Genomic DNA, 17,002 nt, shown 5'->3' with positions numbered 1-17,002 from the left:
TGTCCAGTCGCTGTTAGAAGGCAGATTTTTGCGATTAATTTTGATTTTTTTTCAAGGCGACACATCACTGTTGCCCCCTGCAGGGTGGCGGGAGTACTGCATACATGAACAACCCAGTTTCGAATTGTTTCATCAAGCCTAACTTAAATGTTGAAGAGAAGACAGACAAGTAGTCTATCTTCCAGGATAGCGCTATCACTTTTGCATTCCAAACTCTGAATGCATTGCCTGCTCTCGCGAGAGCGTTGACCCAGTCCACATGGGAATGTCCAATGAAGGCTCCCTAATTTTTTATAGACTCAACCATTGTTTTAAGGAGACACATATCACTGTTGCCTCCTGCGTGGTGGCGGGAGTAGTGCATACATGAACAACCCAGTTTTGAATGGTTTCATCAAGCCTAACTTAAATGTTGAAGTGAAGACAGAAAAGGAGTCTATCCTCCAGGATAGCGCTATCACTTTTGCATTCCAAAGTCTGAATGCATTGCCTGTTCTCACGAGAGCATTGACCCAGTCCACAAGGGAATGTCCAATGAAGGCTCCTTAATTTATTATAGACTCAACCATTTTTTCAAGGCGACACATATCACTGTTGCCCCCCTGCGGGGTGGCGGGAGTACTGCATACATGAACAACCCAGTTTTGAATGGTTTCATCAAACCTGACTTAAATGTTGAAGTGAAGACAGAAAAAGATTCTATCCTCCAGGATAGCGCTATCACTTTTGCATTCCAAAGTCTGAATGCATTGCCTGTTCTCGCGAGAGCGTTGACCCAGTCCACACGGGAATGTCCACCGAAGGCTGCATACATGAACAACCCAGTTTTGAATGGTTTCATCAAGCCTATTTGGGTGTTTGGCGGGCCATATTAAAAGCTTGGCCAGGCACCCAGTTAAATATTTTTGCTTGAGCTGATTCAGACTTGTGTCGGTCTTTGTGTCTCTACTTGTCCCACGCAGCGCAAGCATGTCTCTTCCGCGCACACTCGGGGAGCTCCAGCTCTACCGGGTCCTGCACAGGGCCAACCTGCTGGCCTACTACGACACCTTCATCCAGCAGGGCGGCGACGACGTGCAGCAGCTCTGCGAAGCGGCCGAGGACGAGTTCCTGGAGATCATGGCCCTGGTGGGCATGGCCACCAAGCCGCTGCACGTGCGCAGGCTCCAGAAGGCCCTCCGAGACTGGGCCGCCAACCCCACGGTTTTCAGCCAGACCGGGTCCGGCGTGCCCTCGGTCGGGGGGATCCCGTTGTTTAAAGTCGACGGCACAGGTCCGAGTGGGCCAAGGAGATCTGTGAGCAACGGTCAGCCGGGGTCACCGTGTGAACGCGAGGATAGGGCGTGCCTTACCCCCATGCACAGCGGGAGCCCTCGGAGCCCCTGCTCTCAGGCGTCCCCTCAACCCCCGGACTCGCACTACCGCGAAAAACTGTCCCCCATGGAACCGCACTGGCTCGGCCCAGAACCCAACGGCAGTTGCGCCTCGTCGGGAATGGAGGAGGAGCCGCCCAGCCCCCCTCACCCAGCTGTACGTGTTCCCCCGGGGTCTCCGAGTTCCTCCACCAACGCTCTGTCGGCCTGGCCCGGGGGACAACTGGACGCCGAGACGGCTCAGTCCGTGGCGGACAGCGTGGAGAGACTCCTCCGGACCCTGCCTCGCTCCGACCCGGCAGAGATGAAGAGTCTGCTGAGGATAAACAAGAAGATGGCCAAGACCGTGGGCCACATCTTCGAAATGAGCTCCCGGGACGTGAAAAAGGAAGAGGAGATCCGCAAGTACAGTCTCATCTACGGACGCTTCGACTCCAAGCGCAGGGAAGGGAAGCACCTCACGCAGCACGAGGTAAAAATCACGGTCAGAGATGTTGTCCCCAGCTTCCGTCAACTGACCGTTGTCCGTCTTCTGTCCTCCTCAGCTGATCATCAACGAGGCCGCGGCCCAGTTCTGTATGCGGGACAACGCCCTCCTGCTGAGACGGGTGGAGCTCTTCTCGCTGGCTCGGCAGGTGGCCAGGAAATGCGCCTACACGTCCACGGTGAAGCACGCGCGGTAAGAAGACTCGGCACCGAGTCCTTCTCATGAACCTTGGCAAAAGGCAAGCTAAATGAACCACACTGCAAAAAGTCAGTGTTCGAAAACAAGAAAAAAAAATGCAAAAATGACGGGTATTTTACTTGAACTAAGCAAAATTATTTGCCAATAGAACAAGAAAATTTGGCTTGTCAAGACTTTCCAAAACAAGTACAATTAGCTAACTTCAATGAACCCAAAAATACCTTAAAATAAGTATATTCTCACTAATAAGTGTACTACTACAGTATACGAGTACGTATTTTCTATTGTTTCATTGAAAATAAAACAGCAAAGTCTATTTGGCTGTCATCTGTTTTAATATGAGAAACAATTGTGTCAAAGTCATGATTTTGTTTTACATTCTTAAAATAAGAAATTCTTACTTTAAAAAGTAGTTTCATACTTGTGAGTGTTGATGACACAGCTTTGCAACATTTGATTTTCTAGTCTCAAGCATGTTTTACTCAATATTGGTCATCAAATCTCAGCTACAAGCTGTAATATCTTACTGAGATCATTTAGGACCTAAACACTAAAAAGAAGTATAAATCTTATATATGGCCGCGCAAGTCCCCGGATGCCCAAAATGTCCATAACACACCCAGCCGAGTCCCATGGGGAGGGGGTATGAAAGTTGGAAAAGTCAGCAAAAGTCCCAAAAATGTTCAAAATACCTACACAGGTTCGAGTCCCACAAGTTCCGCCGCCGGCCGGGATGCCCATAGTGTCCAAAACGCGCCCAGCAAAGTCCCACGGGAAGGTAGGGAGAAAAGTGAGAAAAGTCGGTGTGCACTCAAACTCAAACTCGAACCCGGTTGGGACTCGAACCTTTGGGGGACTTTTGCCGACTTTTCGAATTTTTTCCCCCTACTTCCCGTGGGACTTTGCTGGGTGCGTTTTGGGAATTTTTGGTATCCCGGGATTTGTGTGGCCGGCGGCGGGACTCGTAGGACTGGAACCCGGGTAGGTATTTTGGACACAATTGGGACTTATGAACATTTTGGTTGCCTTTTCCCCCTCTTCTACTCCGCCTTCCTGTGCACCATTGCTGGGTGTGTTTTGGACACCTGGACAAAAATAGCTTCAAGCATATTTTACTCAAAATAGGTCATCAAATCTCAGCTACAAGCTGTAATATCTTACTGAGATCATTTAGGACCAAAACACTAAAAAGAAGTATAAATCTTATATATGGCCGCGCAAGTCCCGGGATGCCCAAAATGTCCATAACACACCCAACCGAATCCCATGGGGAGGGGAGATGAAAGTTGGAAAAGTCAGCAAAAGTCCCAAAAATGTTCAAAATACCTACACAGGTTCGAGTCCCACAAGTTCCGCCGCCGGCCGGGATGCCCATAGTGTCCAAAACGCACCCAGCAAAGTCCCACGGGAAGGTGGGGAGAAAAGTGAGAAAAGTCGGTGTGCACTCAAAGTCAAACTCGAACCCGGTTGGGACTCGAACCTTTGGGGGACTTTTGCCGACTTTTCAAATTTTTTCCCCCTACTTCCCGTGGGACTTTGCTGGGTGCGTTTTGGGAATTTTTTGTATCCCGGGATTTGTGTGGCCGGCGGCGGCACTCGTGGGACTGGAACCCGGGTAGGTATTTTGGACACAATTGGGACTTATGAACATTTTGGCCGCCTTTTCCCCCTCTTCTTCCCTGCCTTCCTGTGCACCATTGCTGGGTGTGTTTTGGACACTTGGACAAAAATAGTTTCAAGCATATTTTACTCAAAATAGGTCATCAAATCTCAGCTACAAGCTCTAATATCTTACTGAGATCATTTAGGACCTAAACACTAAAAAGAAGTATAAATCTTATATATGGCCGCGCAAGTCCCGGGATGCCCAAAATGTCCATAACACACCCAGCCGAGTCCCATGGGGAGGGGGGATGAAAGTTGGAAAAGTCAGCAAAAGTCCCCAAAATTTTCAAAATACCTACACAGGTTCGAGTCCCACAAGTTCCGCCGCCGGCCGGGATGCCCCATTTGTCCAAAACGCGCCCAGCAAAGTCCCACGGGAAGGTGGGGAGAAAAGTGAGAAAAGTCGATGTGCACTCAAACTCAAACTCGAACCTGGTTGGGACTCGAACCTTTGGGGGACTTTTGCCGACTTTTCTAATTTTTTCCCCCTATTTCCCGTGGGACTTTGCTGGGTGCGTTTTGGGAATCTTTTGTATCCCGGGATTTGTGTGGCCGGCGGCGGGACTCGTGGGACTGGAACCCGGGTAGGTATTTTGTACACAATTGGGACTTATGAACATTTTGGCCGCCTTTTCCCCCTCTTCTTCCCCGCCTTCCTGTGCACCATTGCTGGGTGTGTTTTGGACACTTGGACAAAAATAGTTTCAAGCATATTTTACTCAAAATAGGTCATCAAATCTCAGCTACAAGCTGTAATATCTTACTGAGATCATTTAGGACCTAAACACTAAAAAGAAGTATAAATCTTATATATGGCCGCGCAAGTCCCGGGATGCCCAAAATGTCCATAACACACCCAGCCGAGTCCCATGGGGAGGGGGAATGAAAGTTGGAAAAGTCAGCAAAAGTTCCAAAAATTTTCAAAATACCTACACAGGTTCGAGTCCCACAAGTTCCGCCGCCGGCCGGGATGCCCAAAGTATCCAAAATGCGCCCAGCAAAGTCCCACGGGAAGGTGGGAAGAAAAGTAAGAAAAGTCGGTGTGCACTCAAAGTCAAACTCGAACCCGGTTGGGACTCGAACCTTTGGGGGACTTTTGCCGACTTTTCAAATTTTTTTCCCCTACTTCCCGTGGGACTTTGCTGGGTGCGTTTTGGGAATTTTTTGTATCCCGGGATTTGTGTGGCCGCCGGCGGGACTCGTGGGACTGGAACCCGGGTAGGTATTTTGGACACAATTGGGACTTATGAACATTTTGGCCGCTTTTTCCCCCTCTTTTTCCCCGCCTTCCTGTGCCGCATTGCTGGGTGTGTTTTGGACACTTGGACAAAAATAGTTTCAAGCATATTTTACTCAAAATAGGTCATCAAATCTCAGCTACAAGCTCTAATATCTTACTGAGATCATTTAGGACCTAAACACTAAAAAGAAGTATAAATCTTATATATGGCCGCGCAAGTCCCGGGATGCCCAAAATGTCCATAACACACCCAGCCGAGTCCCATGGGGAGGGGGGATAAAAGTTGGAAAAGTCCGCAAAAGTCCCAAACGTTTTCAAAATACCTACACAGGTTCGAGTCCCACAAGTTCCGCCGCCGGCATATTTTACTCAAAATAGGTCATAAGATGTCGGAAACAAGCTGTAGTATCTTACTGAGATTATTTAGAAGCAAAACCCTTAAAACAAGTAAAAGACTCTAACATAAAATCTGCTTAGTGAGAAAAATTATCTTACCAGACAGAAAATAAGCAAATATCACCCTTATTTGAGATATTTCATCTTACTTAGATTTTACTAGGATGACAGGGGATGCAAAACAATAACAGTGCAATACATTTTCATAACATGGTCACTACTGCCTACTTTGTCTTGTTATATTCTTATTTAACCGTTATAATTTTATTCCCATTGTTGCTTTTGATTTTTTATTCTTATTGTAATATTTCTCTATTTTTTTTTTCCATTTAATCCCCCATTATTGACTTTTTTTTTTTTAATTGATCTCAACTCTGTACACTGCTGCTGGAATTTTAATTTTCCTGAAGGAACTCTCCTGAAGGAATCAATAAAGTACTCTCTATCCATTTATCTATCTATTGCAACGCATGCCAATACGGCCTTTTTAGTTTACTAAATTGCAATTTTAAATTTCCCGTGAGTTTCTTCTTGAAAACGTCGCGGAATGATGACGCGTGTGCATGACGTCACGGACTGTCAGGAAATATTAGCGCTGCACCACTCGCAGCTAAAAGTCGTCTGCTTTAACCGCATAATTACACAGTATTTTGGACATCTGTGTTGCTGAATCTTTTGCACTTTGTTCATTTAATAATGGAGACGTCAAAGAAGAATGCCGTTGGTGGAAAGCGTTGGATTGCAGCTGTCTTTATCACCGAGACACAGCCGGTGTTTCTTCGTTTGTTGTGAAGCTTTAAAGGGGAACATTATCACAATTTCAAAAAGGGTTAAAAACAATAAAAATCAGTTCCCAGTGGCTTGTTTTATTTTTCAAAGTTTTTTTTCAAAATGTTACACCTCCCGGAATATCCCTGAAAAAAGCTTTAAAGTGCCTTATTTTCGCTATCTTCGAAACCACTATCCATTTCCCTGTGACGTCATACAGGGCTGCCAATACAAACAACATGGCGGTTACCACAGCAAGATATAGCGACATTAGCTCGGATTCAGACTCGGATTTCAGCGGCTTAAGCGAGTCAACAGATTACGCATGTATTGAAACAGATGGTCGGAGTATGGAGGCTGATAGCGAAAACGAAATTGAAGAAGAAATTGAAGCTATTGAGCGAATAGCTATTGACGCTATTCGGCCATAGCATGGGTGTACCTAATGAAGTGGCCCATAGCATGGCTGCCTTACTAGCATCGCCGGTAAAATGTGCGGACCAAACGATCAGGACTTTCGCATCTTGTGACACTGGAGCAACTTAAATCCGTCGATTGGTAAGTGTTTGTTTTGCATTAAATGTGGGTATCTAGTTTCAAATGTACATACAGCTAGCGTGAATAGCATCAATTAGCATAGCATTTAAGCATCGATTAGCTGGCAGTCATGCCGTGACCAAATATGTCTGATTAGCACATAAGTCAACAACGTCAACAAAACTCACCTTTGTGATTTCGTTGACTTAATCGTTGCAAATGCATCTGCAGGTTATCCATACATCTCTGTGCCATGTCTGTCTTAGCATCGCCGGTAAAATGTGAAGACACTCTGGCAAATTCAATGGGGGTCTGGCGGCAGATTTCTTGCCAGTGGTGCAACTTGAATCCCTCCCTGTTAGTGTTGTTACACCCTCCGACAACACACCGACGAGGCATGATGTCTCCAAGGTTCCAAAAAATAGTCGAAAAAACGGAAAATAACAGAGCTGAGACCCGGTGTTTGTAATGTTTTGAAAATGAAAATGGCGGGTGTGTTACCTCGGTGACGTCACGTTCTGACGTCATCGCTAAAAGACAGATAAACAGAAAGGTGTTTAATTTGCCAAAATTCACCCATTTAGAGTTCGGAAATCCGTTAAAAAAATACATGGTCTTTTTTTTGCAACATCAAGTTATATATTGACGCTTGCATAGGTTTGGTGATAATGTTCCCCTTTAACACAGAGTGGTCAAGCGAACATGTTTCTCTACGTCAAGCAGCATGTTTTTGGATGGGGAAATTGTGATATATATATATTATACCGGAGACATCAGTGGATTATTCGTCGTCCTGCAGTAGCTGTCAAAAAAGGCAGCTGTGAGCTTGGCTCCTCGATTTCTCTCCGAGACACTGCGTGTTCACAGCAGCCATCCGACCTCTAGGTATGTTTATACTATCTTTAAAATTTCACTAAAACATTATTAAAACAATAAGCAGATAAGGGATCTTCCAGAATTATCCTAGTAAATGTGTCTAATTACATCTGAAATTTCACTTTTCCGCCGCCCGGAGCCGTCGCTTTTTTAAAATTATCATTATGTTTTTGTTTTAGTCCTTCACTATCAATATCCTAATTCACGAATCGTTCATCCTCGCTCAAATTAATGGGGAAATTGTCGTTTTCTCGGTCCGAATATCACTTTTTGTTGGAGGCTCCCATTAAAATCAATGTGAATATGTGAGGAGCCCCCACACTTGTGATGTCATCGTCTGCTACTTCCGGTACAGGCAAGGCTTTTCTATTAGCGACCAAAAGTTGCGAACTTTATCGTCGATATTCTCTACTAAATCCTTTCAGCAAAAATATGGCACTATCGCGAAATGATCAAGTATGACACATAGAATGGACCTGCTATCCCCGTTTAAATAAGACAATCTCATTTCACTAGGCCTTTAAATCAATGTTTAAGTACATTTTTTTTTATTATTGTAAAGAATGGTAAATACATTTTAATTTAATTCTTCATTTTAGCTTCTATTTTCGACGACGAATATTTAAGAAATATTTCTGCAAACTTATTATGATTAAAATTCCAAAAAATCATTCTGGCAAATCTAGAAAATCAGTAGAATCAAATTTAAATCTTATTTCAAAGTCTTTTGAATTTCTTAGAAAATTTTTGTTCTGGAAAATCTAGAAGAAATAATGATTTGTTTTTGTTAGAAATATAGCTTGGTCCAATTTGTTATATATTCTAACAAAGTGCCGATTGGATTTTAACCTATTTAAAACATGTCATCAAAATTCTAAAATTAATCTTAATCCGGAAAAATTACTAATGATGTTCCATAAATTCATTTTTTAATTTTTTCAAAAAGATTCGAATTAGCTAGTTTTTCTCTTCATTTTTTCGGTTGAATTTTGACTTTTAAAGAGTCGAAAGTGAAGATAAAATATGTTTCAAAATTTAATTAATTTTTTTTGTGTTTTCTCCTCTTTTAAACCGTTCAATTAAGTGTTTTTTTCATCAATTATTCTATACAAAAAAACCTTCCGTAAAAGGAAAAAAAATGTACGACGGAATGACAGACAGAAATACCCACTTTTATATATGGATATATAGATTTATATATTAAAAGGTAAATTGAGCAAATTGGCTATTTCTGGCAATTTATTTAAGTGTGTATCAAACTGGTAGCCCTTCGCATTAATCAGTACCCAAAAAGTAGCTCTTGGTTTCAAGAAGGTTGGTGACCCCGGATGTCGATGATCTAAAAACCCCGTTTCCATATGAGTGGTGAAATTGTGTTAGATGTAAATATAAACGGAATACAATGATTTGCAAATAATTTTCAACCCATATATAGGGACGGCGTGGCGCAGTGGGAGAGTGGCCGTGCGCTACCCGAGGGTCCTTGGTTCAAATCCCACCTAGTACCAACCTCGTCACGTCCGTTGTGTCCTGAGCAAGACACTTCACCCTTGCTCCTGATGGGTGCTGGTTGGCGCCTTGCATTTCAGCTCCCTCCATCAGTGTGTGAATGTGTGTGTGAATGGGTAAATGTGGAAGTAGTGTCAAAGCGCTTTGAGTACCTTGAAGGTAGAAAAGCGCTATACAAGTACAACCCATTTATCATTTATTTATTTATATTCAGTTGAATATGCTGCAAAGACAACATATTTGATGTTCAAACTGAAACATTTTTTTTTTTGCAAATAATCATTAACCTTAGAATTTGATGCCAGCAACACGTGACAAAAAAGTTGGGTAAGGTGGCAATAAACACTGATGAAGTTAAGGAATGCTCATCAAACACTTATTTGGAACATCCCACAGATGTGTAGGCTAACTAGGAACAGGTGAGTGCCATGATTGGGTATAAAAACAGCTTCCCAAAAAATGCTCAGTCTTTCACAAGAAAGGATGGGGCGAGGTACACCCCTTTGTCCACAACTGTGTGAGCAAATAGTCAAACAGTTTAAGAACAACGTTTCTCAAAGTGCAATTGCAAGAAATTTAGGGATTTCAACATCTACGGTCCATAATATCAGCAATGCCACAGTCTGGGGTCTCCGTTGCGGCATTTTAGGCACCACACCTTTTCCAAATGTGGAGACAGGTCTGGACTACAGGAAGGCCGGTCTAGCACCCACTCTTTTACTCCGAAGCCACGCTGTTGTAATACATGGCTTGGCATTGTCAAAGTGCATTATTTTATTTTTTTGCATGCCTCAAAACACCAGCTTGGAATTTGGGACATGGTCTCCCTAGGAGAGCATGAGGAGGTTGAGGTAGGCGGGGTGTATATTGTAGCGTCCCGGAAGAGTTAGTGCTGCAAGGGGTTCTGGGTATTTGTTCTGTTGTGTTTATGCTGTGTTACGGTGTGGATGTTCTCCCGAAATGTGTTTGTCATTCTTGTTTGGTGTGGGTTCACAGTGTGGCGCATATTCATAACAGTGTTAAAGTTGTTTATATATGGCCACCCTCAGTGTGACCTGTATGGCTATTGACCAAGTATGCCTTGCATTCACTTGTGTGTGTGTAAATGGCAGTAACTATTATGTGATTGGACCGGCACGCAAAGGCAGTGCCTTTAAGGTTTATTGGCGCTCTGTACCACTCCGTACAGCGGTGTTTTAAAAAGTCATAAATTTTACTTTTTGAAATAGATACCGATCATTTCCGATATCACATTTTAAAGCATTTATCCATCCATTTTCTACCGCTTAATCCCTTTGGGGTCGCGGGTGGTGCTGGTGCCTATATCGGCAGTCGGATATTATCGAACATCTCTAAAATTAACCTTGTAGATTGTTATAGTAACACTAGGTTAAGGTTTGTGAGTTACGCAGTCTTTAAAACGGACCACCAACAGTCCTTAGACTTTGTTGCATTAGCTGGTTGTAATGCAAGATAAAAGAGCAAAAACATATAGATATAAATAATTACATTACTGCAGACCTCCATGAAGGGTGGATCGCTCAAATGGTGGTGACGGGGGACAAATCCGGCCCTGGAAGGGCACCATAGGGCCCCTGAGTTCAGTTCAAAACCCGGGAGACTTGGGCTTTCTTGATACAAATATTTTGGTACCAGTTCTAAGAAGTATTTTGGTACTTTTGAATACTTTTTTAAATAAAAAGGGTCCACAAAAATATAGTTATTGGCTTTATTTCAACACAAAATTGTACAATATATTAATTATATGTTTCTTATTTATGAACATTTTAGTCCTTAATTAAAATAGTGAACATGCAAGACGACTGGGGACGGCGTGGCGCTGTTGGGAGAGTCGCCGTGCCAGCATCCTGAGGGTTCCTGGTTCGATCCCCAGCTTCTACCACGCCCGTTGTGTCCTTGAGCGAGACACGTCACCCTTGCTCCTGATGGGTCGGGGTTAGCGCCTTGCAAGGCAGCTCCCGCCATCAGTGTGTGAATGAATACATCCATCCAATTTTCTACCGCTTATTCCCTTTGGGGTGGCGGGGGGCGCTGGTGCCTATCTCAGCTGCAGTCGGGCAGAAGGCGGTGTACGCCCTGGACAATTCGCCACCTCGTGAATGAATGGGTGAATTTGGAAATCGTGTCAAAGCGCTTTGAGTACCTTGACGGTAGAAAAAGCGCTATAAAAGTTTAACCCATTTACCATAACATGACTTTTAGTTGTGAGTAAACAGAGGCTCAAAATTAGAATGCTGATGAATTGTGTCTTGATTTACTTGTTCTTTTCCTGTTAATATCTGCTTACTTCCTGTTTTAACATGTTCATCTACGCTTCTGAACCGCGCGGTCCGATCGTTTAGGCCAATACTACCGCAGTATTGGTATTTTATGTTAATTTTTCAAGTTAATTTAGACATTTTTTGCTTGAAAATGCTTAATTTAGGGTAAAACTGTGTGGAATATATTTTGTTAGCGATAACACAAATGATATGAAGATATGAATGTTGCGCGCAGATAGTTAACATCTATTGACTGAGCTATATCTCTTTTACCGTCTTTAATATACAAAATGTATCAAAGTGGACCCTGTTTGGACACCCTTTTTGTACAGTATTCTTGTGTATGATTATGAGTCATATTTTCTTGTGTGTGTTTTTTGCATTGCCATGGCTTTGAAGGCCAAACATGGAGGACAACAGTCTGCTGCCTCAGAAGAGAGCGAGACTTGAGGTAAACTCAGACGTGTGTGTGTGTGTTCTTGGGTTTCTACACTTTTTGAGACATCAACAAGGAAAAGAACAGTGCTTTTGAGGACCGGTGAACAAGTTAGGACATAAATCACGGTTCAAATACGGAAAACTATTGCATATATCAAATACTCGAGTCCGTGAACATTGCTCCAAAGTCAGAATTGTTTTTGTTGATTTAATGTGCATACAAAAGTAAACACTGACAGGTTCAAAGGCAGCAATTTATGCTAAGCTATTTAAGGACTTCACTATTCATCCCCGAAAAAAAACCCGTCAGGTGAACGGCTGATTTTATGACTTCCGGTGCTGACATGAGACAACTCGCGTACCATATGTGACCATAGGATGTACAAATACACTACGGTGCTAAAACTGTAGTGGCCATTAACAGTTAACTTCTTCAGTAAAATTTTTACCTTTGTCATCATTTTGCCTAGTAAAATTCAAATTATTATTATAATATTGCCAACATTGTAAAGTTTTCTTGTAAAATTGTGACTTTTGTTGAGTAAAGTTACGACAGTTTCCTCAAAATTGACAACATTTTAAGCGTTTCTTGTAAAATGGCGACAGTTATTGAGAAAAGTTCCAACTTTTATCATAATATTGCACAAAAGTTCAGTTTTTCTTGTAAAATTCGGACTAGTATTTGGCTCTAATAGAGAACCAAGTACCAGAGTCCGTGAACATTGCTCCAAAGTCAGGATTGTTGGTTGATTTAATGTGCATACAAAATCAAACATTCACCGGTGCAAAGGCAGCAATATATGATAAAACAAGCTAAAGAAGGACTTCCCTATTCATCCCCGGAAAAACCCGCCGGGTGAACGGCTGATTTTACGACTTCCGGTGCTGATGTAAGACAACCCACGTCCCATATGTGAGTCAGGATTTTTTTGTTGATTTAATGTGTATACAAAAGTCAACATTGGACATAAATCATGGTCTCAATACGGAAAACCATTGCATCTAATAGAGAGACAAATACTAGAGTCCGGGAACATTGCTCCAAAGTTGGGATTGTAGGTTGATTTAGGATGGACAAATACACTACGGTACTAAAACTATAGTGGACATTAACAGTTAGCTTCTTCAGTAAAATTATGACCTTTGTCATCATTTTGCCAAGGGAAATGTTGGCAATTATTATAATATTGCCAACATTGTAAAGTTTCTTATAAAACTGTGACTTTTGTCAAGTAAAGTTAAGACTCTTTCCACAAAATATAATACCGCCGAACAGTACCTTCTATATGAGGACTGGTGAACAAGTTAGGACCGAAATCATGGTCCCAATACGGAAAACCATTGCATATAATAGAGAGCTAAATACTACAGTCCGTGAACATTGCTCCAATGTCAGGATTTTTTTGTTGTTGATTTAATTTGCATACAAAAGTAAACCTTTTCTTGTTGAAATTGTTACCTTTTTCTTGTGGAATTCCGACTCATTTTTCACAAGTTTTTTTTTTATATTGGCATAGCATGTTTATATTATTAATGTTGTCAATACAAATCTTTATATCTCTAGAAAGGGTGGTCCTCAAGAGGTAGACATTTTTCAGAGGTCTCAAGAAGGTAACAAATACAAGTGTGTGAGTTTTTTTGTATTTATACTCTTCTGGAGACATCAAAAAGAAAAAGTACAGTCCATATGAGGACCGGGTGAACAAGCTAGGACCAAAATCATGGTCCTAATACAGAAAAGCATTGCATCTAATAGAGCGCCAAATACTACAGTTCGTGAACATTGTTCCAAAGTCAGGATGTTTTGTTTTGTTTATTTAGTGTGCATACAAAAGTAAACATTTTATTGTTGAAATTGTTACCTTTCTCTTGAGAAATTCGAACTCATTTTTTTCACAGCAGGCTTTTTTTATATTGGCATAGTATGTATATATTATTAAGGTTGTAAATACAAATCTTTATATATCTAGAAAGGGTGGTCTTAAAGAGGTAGGCCTTTTTCGGAGGTCTCAAGAAGGTCAGAAACACAAGAGTGTGTGTTCTTGTATTTCTACCCTTCTTGAGACATCAACAAGGAAAATTACCTTCCATATTGGGACTGGTGAACAAATTAGGACTGAAATCAAGGTCCCAATACGGAAAACCATTGCATCTAATAGAGAGCCAAATACTAGAGTCCGTGAACATTGTTCCAAAGTCAGAATTTTTTGTTTTGTTTATTTAATGTGCATACAAAAGTAAACATTTTTCTGTTGAAATTGTTACCTTTTTCTTGAGAAATTCCAACTCATTTTTCACAGCAAGCTTTTTTTATATTGGCATAGTATGTATATATTATTAATGTTGTAAATACAAATCTTTATATATCTAAAAAGGGTGGTCCTCAAGAGGTAGGCATTTTTCGGAGGTCTCAAGAAGGTCAGAAACACAAGAGTGTGTGTGTGTGTTCTTGTATTTCTACCCTTCTTGAGACATCAACAAGGAAAATTACCTTCCATATTGGGACTGGTGAACAAGTTAGGACCGAAATCATGGTCCCAATACGGAAAACCATTGCATCTAATAGAGAGCCAAATACTAGAGTCCGTGAACATTGCTCCAAAGTCGGGATTTTTTGTTTTGTTTATTTAAAGTGCATACAAAAGTAAACATTTTATTGTTGAAATTCTTACCTTTTTCTTGTGGAATTACAACAAATTTTTCACGGCAAGCTTTTTTATATTAGCATAGTATGTATATATTATTAATGTTGTAAATACAAATCTTTATATATCTAGAAAGTGTGGTCCCAAAGAGGTAGTCATTTTTTTGGAGGTCTCAAGAAGGTAACAAATACAAGTGTGTGTGTGTTCTTGTATTTATACTCTTCTGGAGACAACAAGGAAAATTACCGTCCATATGAGGACCGGGTGAACAAGTTAGGACCAAAATCATGGTCCCAATACGGAAAACCATTGCATCTAATAGAGAAACAAATACTGGAGTCCGTGAACATTGCTCCAAAGTCAGGATTTTTTCGTTGATTTAATGTGCAAACAAAAGTAAACATTGACGTAGGCGTAGAGGTAGGCATTTTTCGGAGGTCTCAAGAAGGTAAGAAATACAAGAGTGTGTGTGTGTGTGTGTTTACACTTCTGCATTTATTGAAACAAAACTGAATGTTTTAATTGACAGCTGACCGAGAACACGTCGTCACCCCTGGCAACGGAGGGCGTTGAGGTGTTGAATGACGACAGCTTGTCGGCAGGAAGTCCGGACAGCGTGTCACATGGTACGAGGCGTGTGTGTGTGTGTGTGTGTGTGTGTGTGTGTGTGTGTGTGTGTGGGGCGTCATCCTGTGTTTTTCCGGTCAGACGTGGCGTCACAATGCAACCAGTCGCCCTCGCCGTGCCCCCCCGCCGACAGCACCAACCCCGCCACCTGGAGTCGCCATCTCATGCAGCAAACGCTCATGGACGAAGGTCTGCGATTGGCTCGCCTGGTGTCACATGACCGGGCCGGCAAGATCAAATTAGGGTCAGAGGGAGCTCACGCCACAGGTGACTTTTCAAATACTAACTTACTGTTTTGTGTGTGTGTGTGTGTGTGTGTGTACATCTCTAAAGACACTGCAGGTATTAAAAAAAATGGTTTATCGCCCCCGAGATTTATAATAGTAATAATAATAATAATAATAATAGATTTTGTTCGTAAAAAAGCACTTTACGTTGCGCAAACAACCTCAAAGTGCCACAGTGTAAAAAAAATAGTTATAATGATAATAGTAAAAAGATAAAAATAAAAAAAATATAAAACTAGAAACAGCCCAATAGCTAGAACCAGCATGCATGTCTATAAAAAGGCTTTTTTAAAAAGAAGGGTTTTTAAGCCTTTTTTAAAAACATCCACAGTCTGAGGTGCCCTCAGGTGGTCAGGGAAAGCGTTCCACAGACTGGGAGCAGCGGAGGAGAGAGCCCGGTCTCCCATTGTTCGAAGCTTTGTCCGTGGAGGTTGGAGGAGCGGACAGGCTAACCTTAATTTACAGTCAATTTGCATATTTGTTGTTAAAGTCTTGTCTTGCAAGTCAGCATAACTCAACCCAAAAATGTTGAAAGAGCCATATTGGACCAGAAATACAAAACAAATCTGTCTGGAGCCGCAAAAAATAAACGCCTTAAATAGGTGTTAGAACGAAGACAACACATGATGTAAGTGTCCATATTAGCCTACTATCAAAATTATCCTTAAAAGTCTTATATAGGTGTTATAATGAAGACAACACATAATGTAAGTGTCTATATTAGCCTACTATCAAAATTATCCTTAAGTGTTATATAAGTGTTATAATGAATACAACACATTACATAAGTGTCTATATTCGCCAAATAAAGGTACTATCAAAACGACTTTAAAAATCTTACATCATGTGTTGCCGTCATTATAACACTTATATAAGTGTCTATACTAGTTGTAATAGCCTACTATGAAAATGACTTTAAAAGTCTTATATAAGTGTTATTATGAAGACAACACATGATGTAAATGTCTATATTAGCCTACTATCAAAATGACTTTAAAAGTCGTATAAAAGTGTTATAAAGAAGACAACGCATGATTTAAGTGTCTATATTAGCCTACTATCAAAATTACCGTAAAAGTCTTATATAAGTGTTATAATGAAGACAACACATGATGTAAGTGTCTATAGAAGTTATATTGGCCTTGTATCAAAATTACTTTAAAAGTCTTATATACGTGTTATAAAGAAGAAAACTCATGATGTGTCTATCTTAGCCTACTATCAAAATTACTTTAAGTGTTATAATGAAGACAAGACATGATGCAAGTGTCTATATTTGCCTACTATCAGAAGGACTTTGAAAGTCTTATATAAGTGTTATAATGAAGACAACACATGATGTGTCTATCTTAGCCTATCAAAATTATCCTTAAAAGTCTTATATAGGTGTTATAATGAAGACAACACATAGTGTAAGTGTCTGTATTAGCCTACTATCAAAATTATCCTTAAGTCTTATATAAGTGTTATAATGAAGACAACACATTACATAAGTGTCTGTATTCGCCAAATAAACCTGCTATTAAAATGACTTTAAGTCTTATATAAGTGTTATAATGAAGGCAACACATGATGTAAGTGTCTATACTATTTGTAATAGCCTACTATGAAAATTACTTTAAAAGTCTTATATAAGTGTTATAATGAAGACAATACATAATGTGTCTATATTAG

The 17,002-nt window shown here is 41.0% G+C and overlaps 1 protein-coding gene across 3 annotated transcripts in view; it reads left to right on the top strand.

The window, feature by feature from the left end:
• Window positions 1-17,002, top strand: part of nab2 (NGFI-A binding protein 2 (EGR1 binding protein 2)) — a 38,923-nt gene that overhangs the window by 4,074 nt on the left and 17,847 nt on the right. For 2 of the 3 annotated variants that reach the window (XR_009810002.1, XM_061922551.1), the window contains exons 2-6: window positions 963-1,845; window positions 1,919-2,052; window positions 11,731-11,782; window positions 14,944-15,040; window positions 15,123-15,308. Coding sequence is in view for 2 of the 3 variants with exons in the window: in XM_061922551.1 (XP_061778535.1) it covers window positions 970-1,845; window positions 1,919-2,052; window positions 11,731-11,782; window positions 14,944-15,040; window positions 15,123-15,308 (1,345 nt within the window). In the remaining variant the exon portion in view is untranslated. The remainder of the gene's footprint in view (window positions 1-962; window positions 1,846-1,918; window positions 2,053-11,730; window positions 11,783-14,943; window positions 15,041-15,122; window positions 15,309-17,002) is intronic. The other variant, XM_061922552.1, reaches the window with a different exon arrangement.

The sequence above is a fragment of the Nerophis ophidion genome, linkage group LG16 (assembly GCF_033978795.1).
Source record: "Nerophis ophidion isolate RoL-2023_Sa linkage group LG16, RoL_Noph_v1.0, whole genome shotgun sequence".
Taxonomy (NCBI): Eukaryota; Metazoa; Chordata; class Actinopteri; order Syngnathiformes; family Syngnathidae; genus Nerophis; species Nerophis ophidion.
The sequence above is the reverse complement of the archived record's forward strand: the minus strand, read 5'-3'. Positions and strand labels throughout refer to the sequence as shown.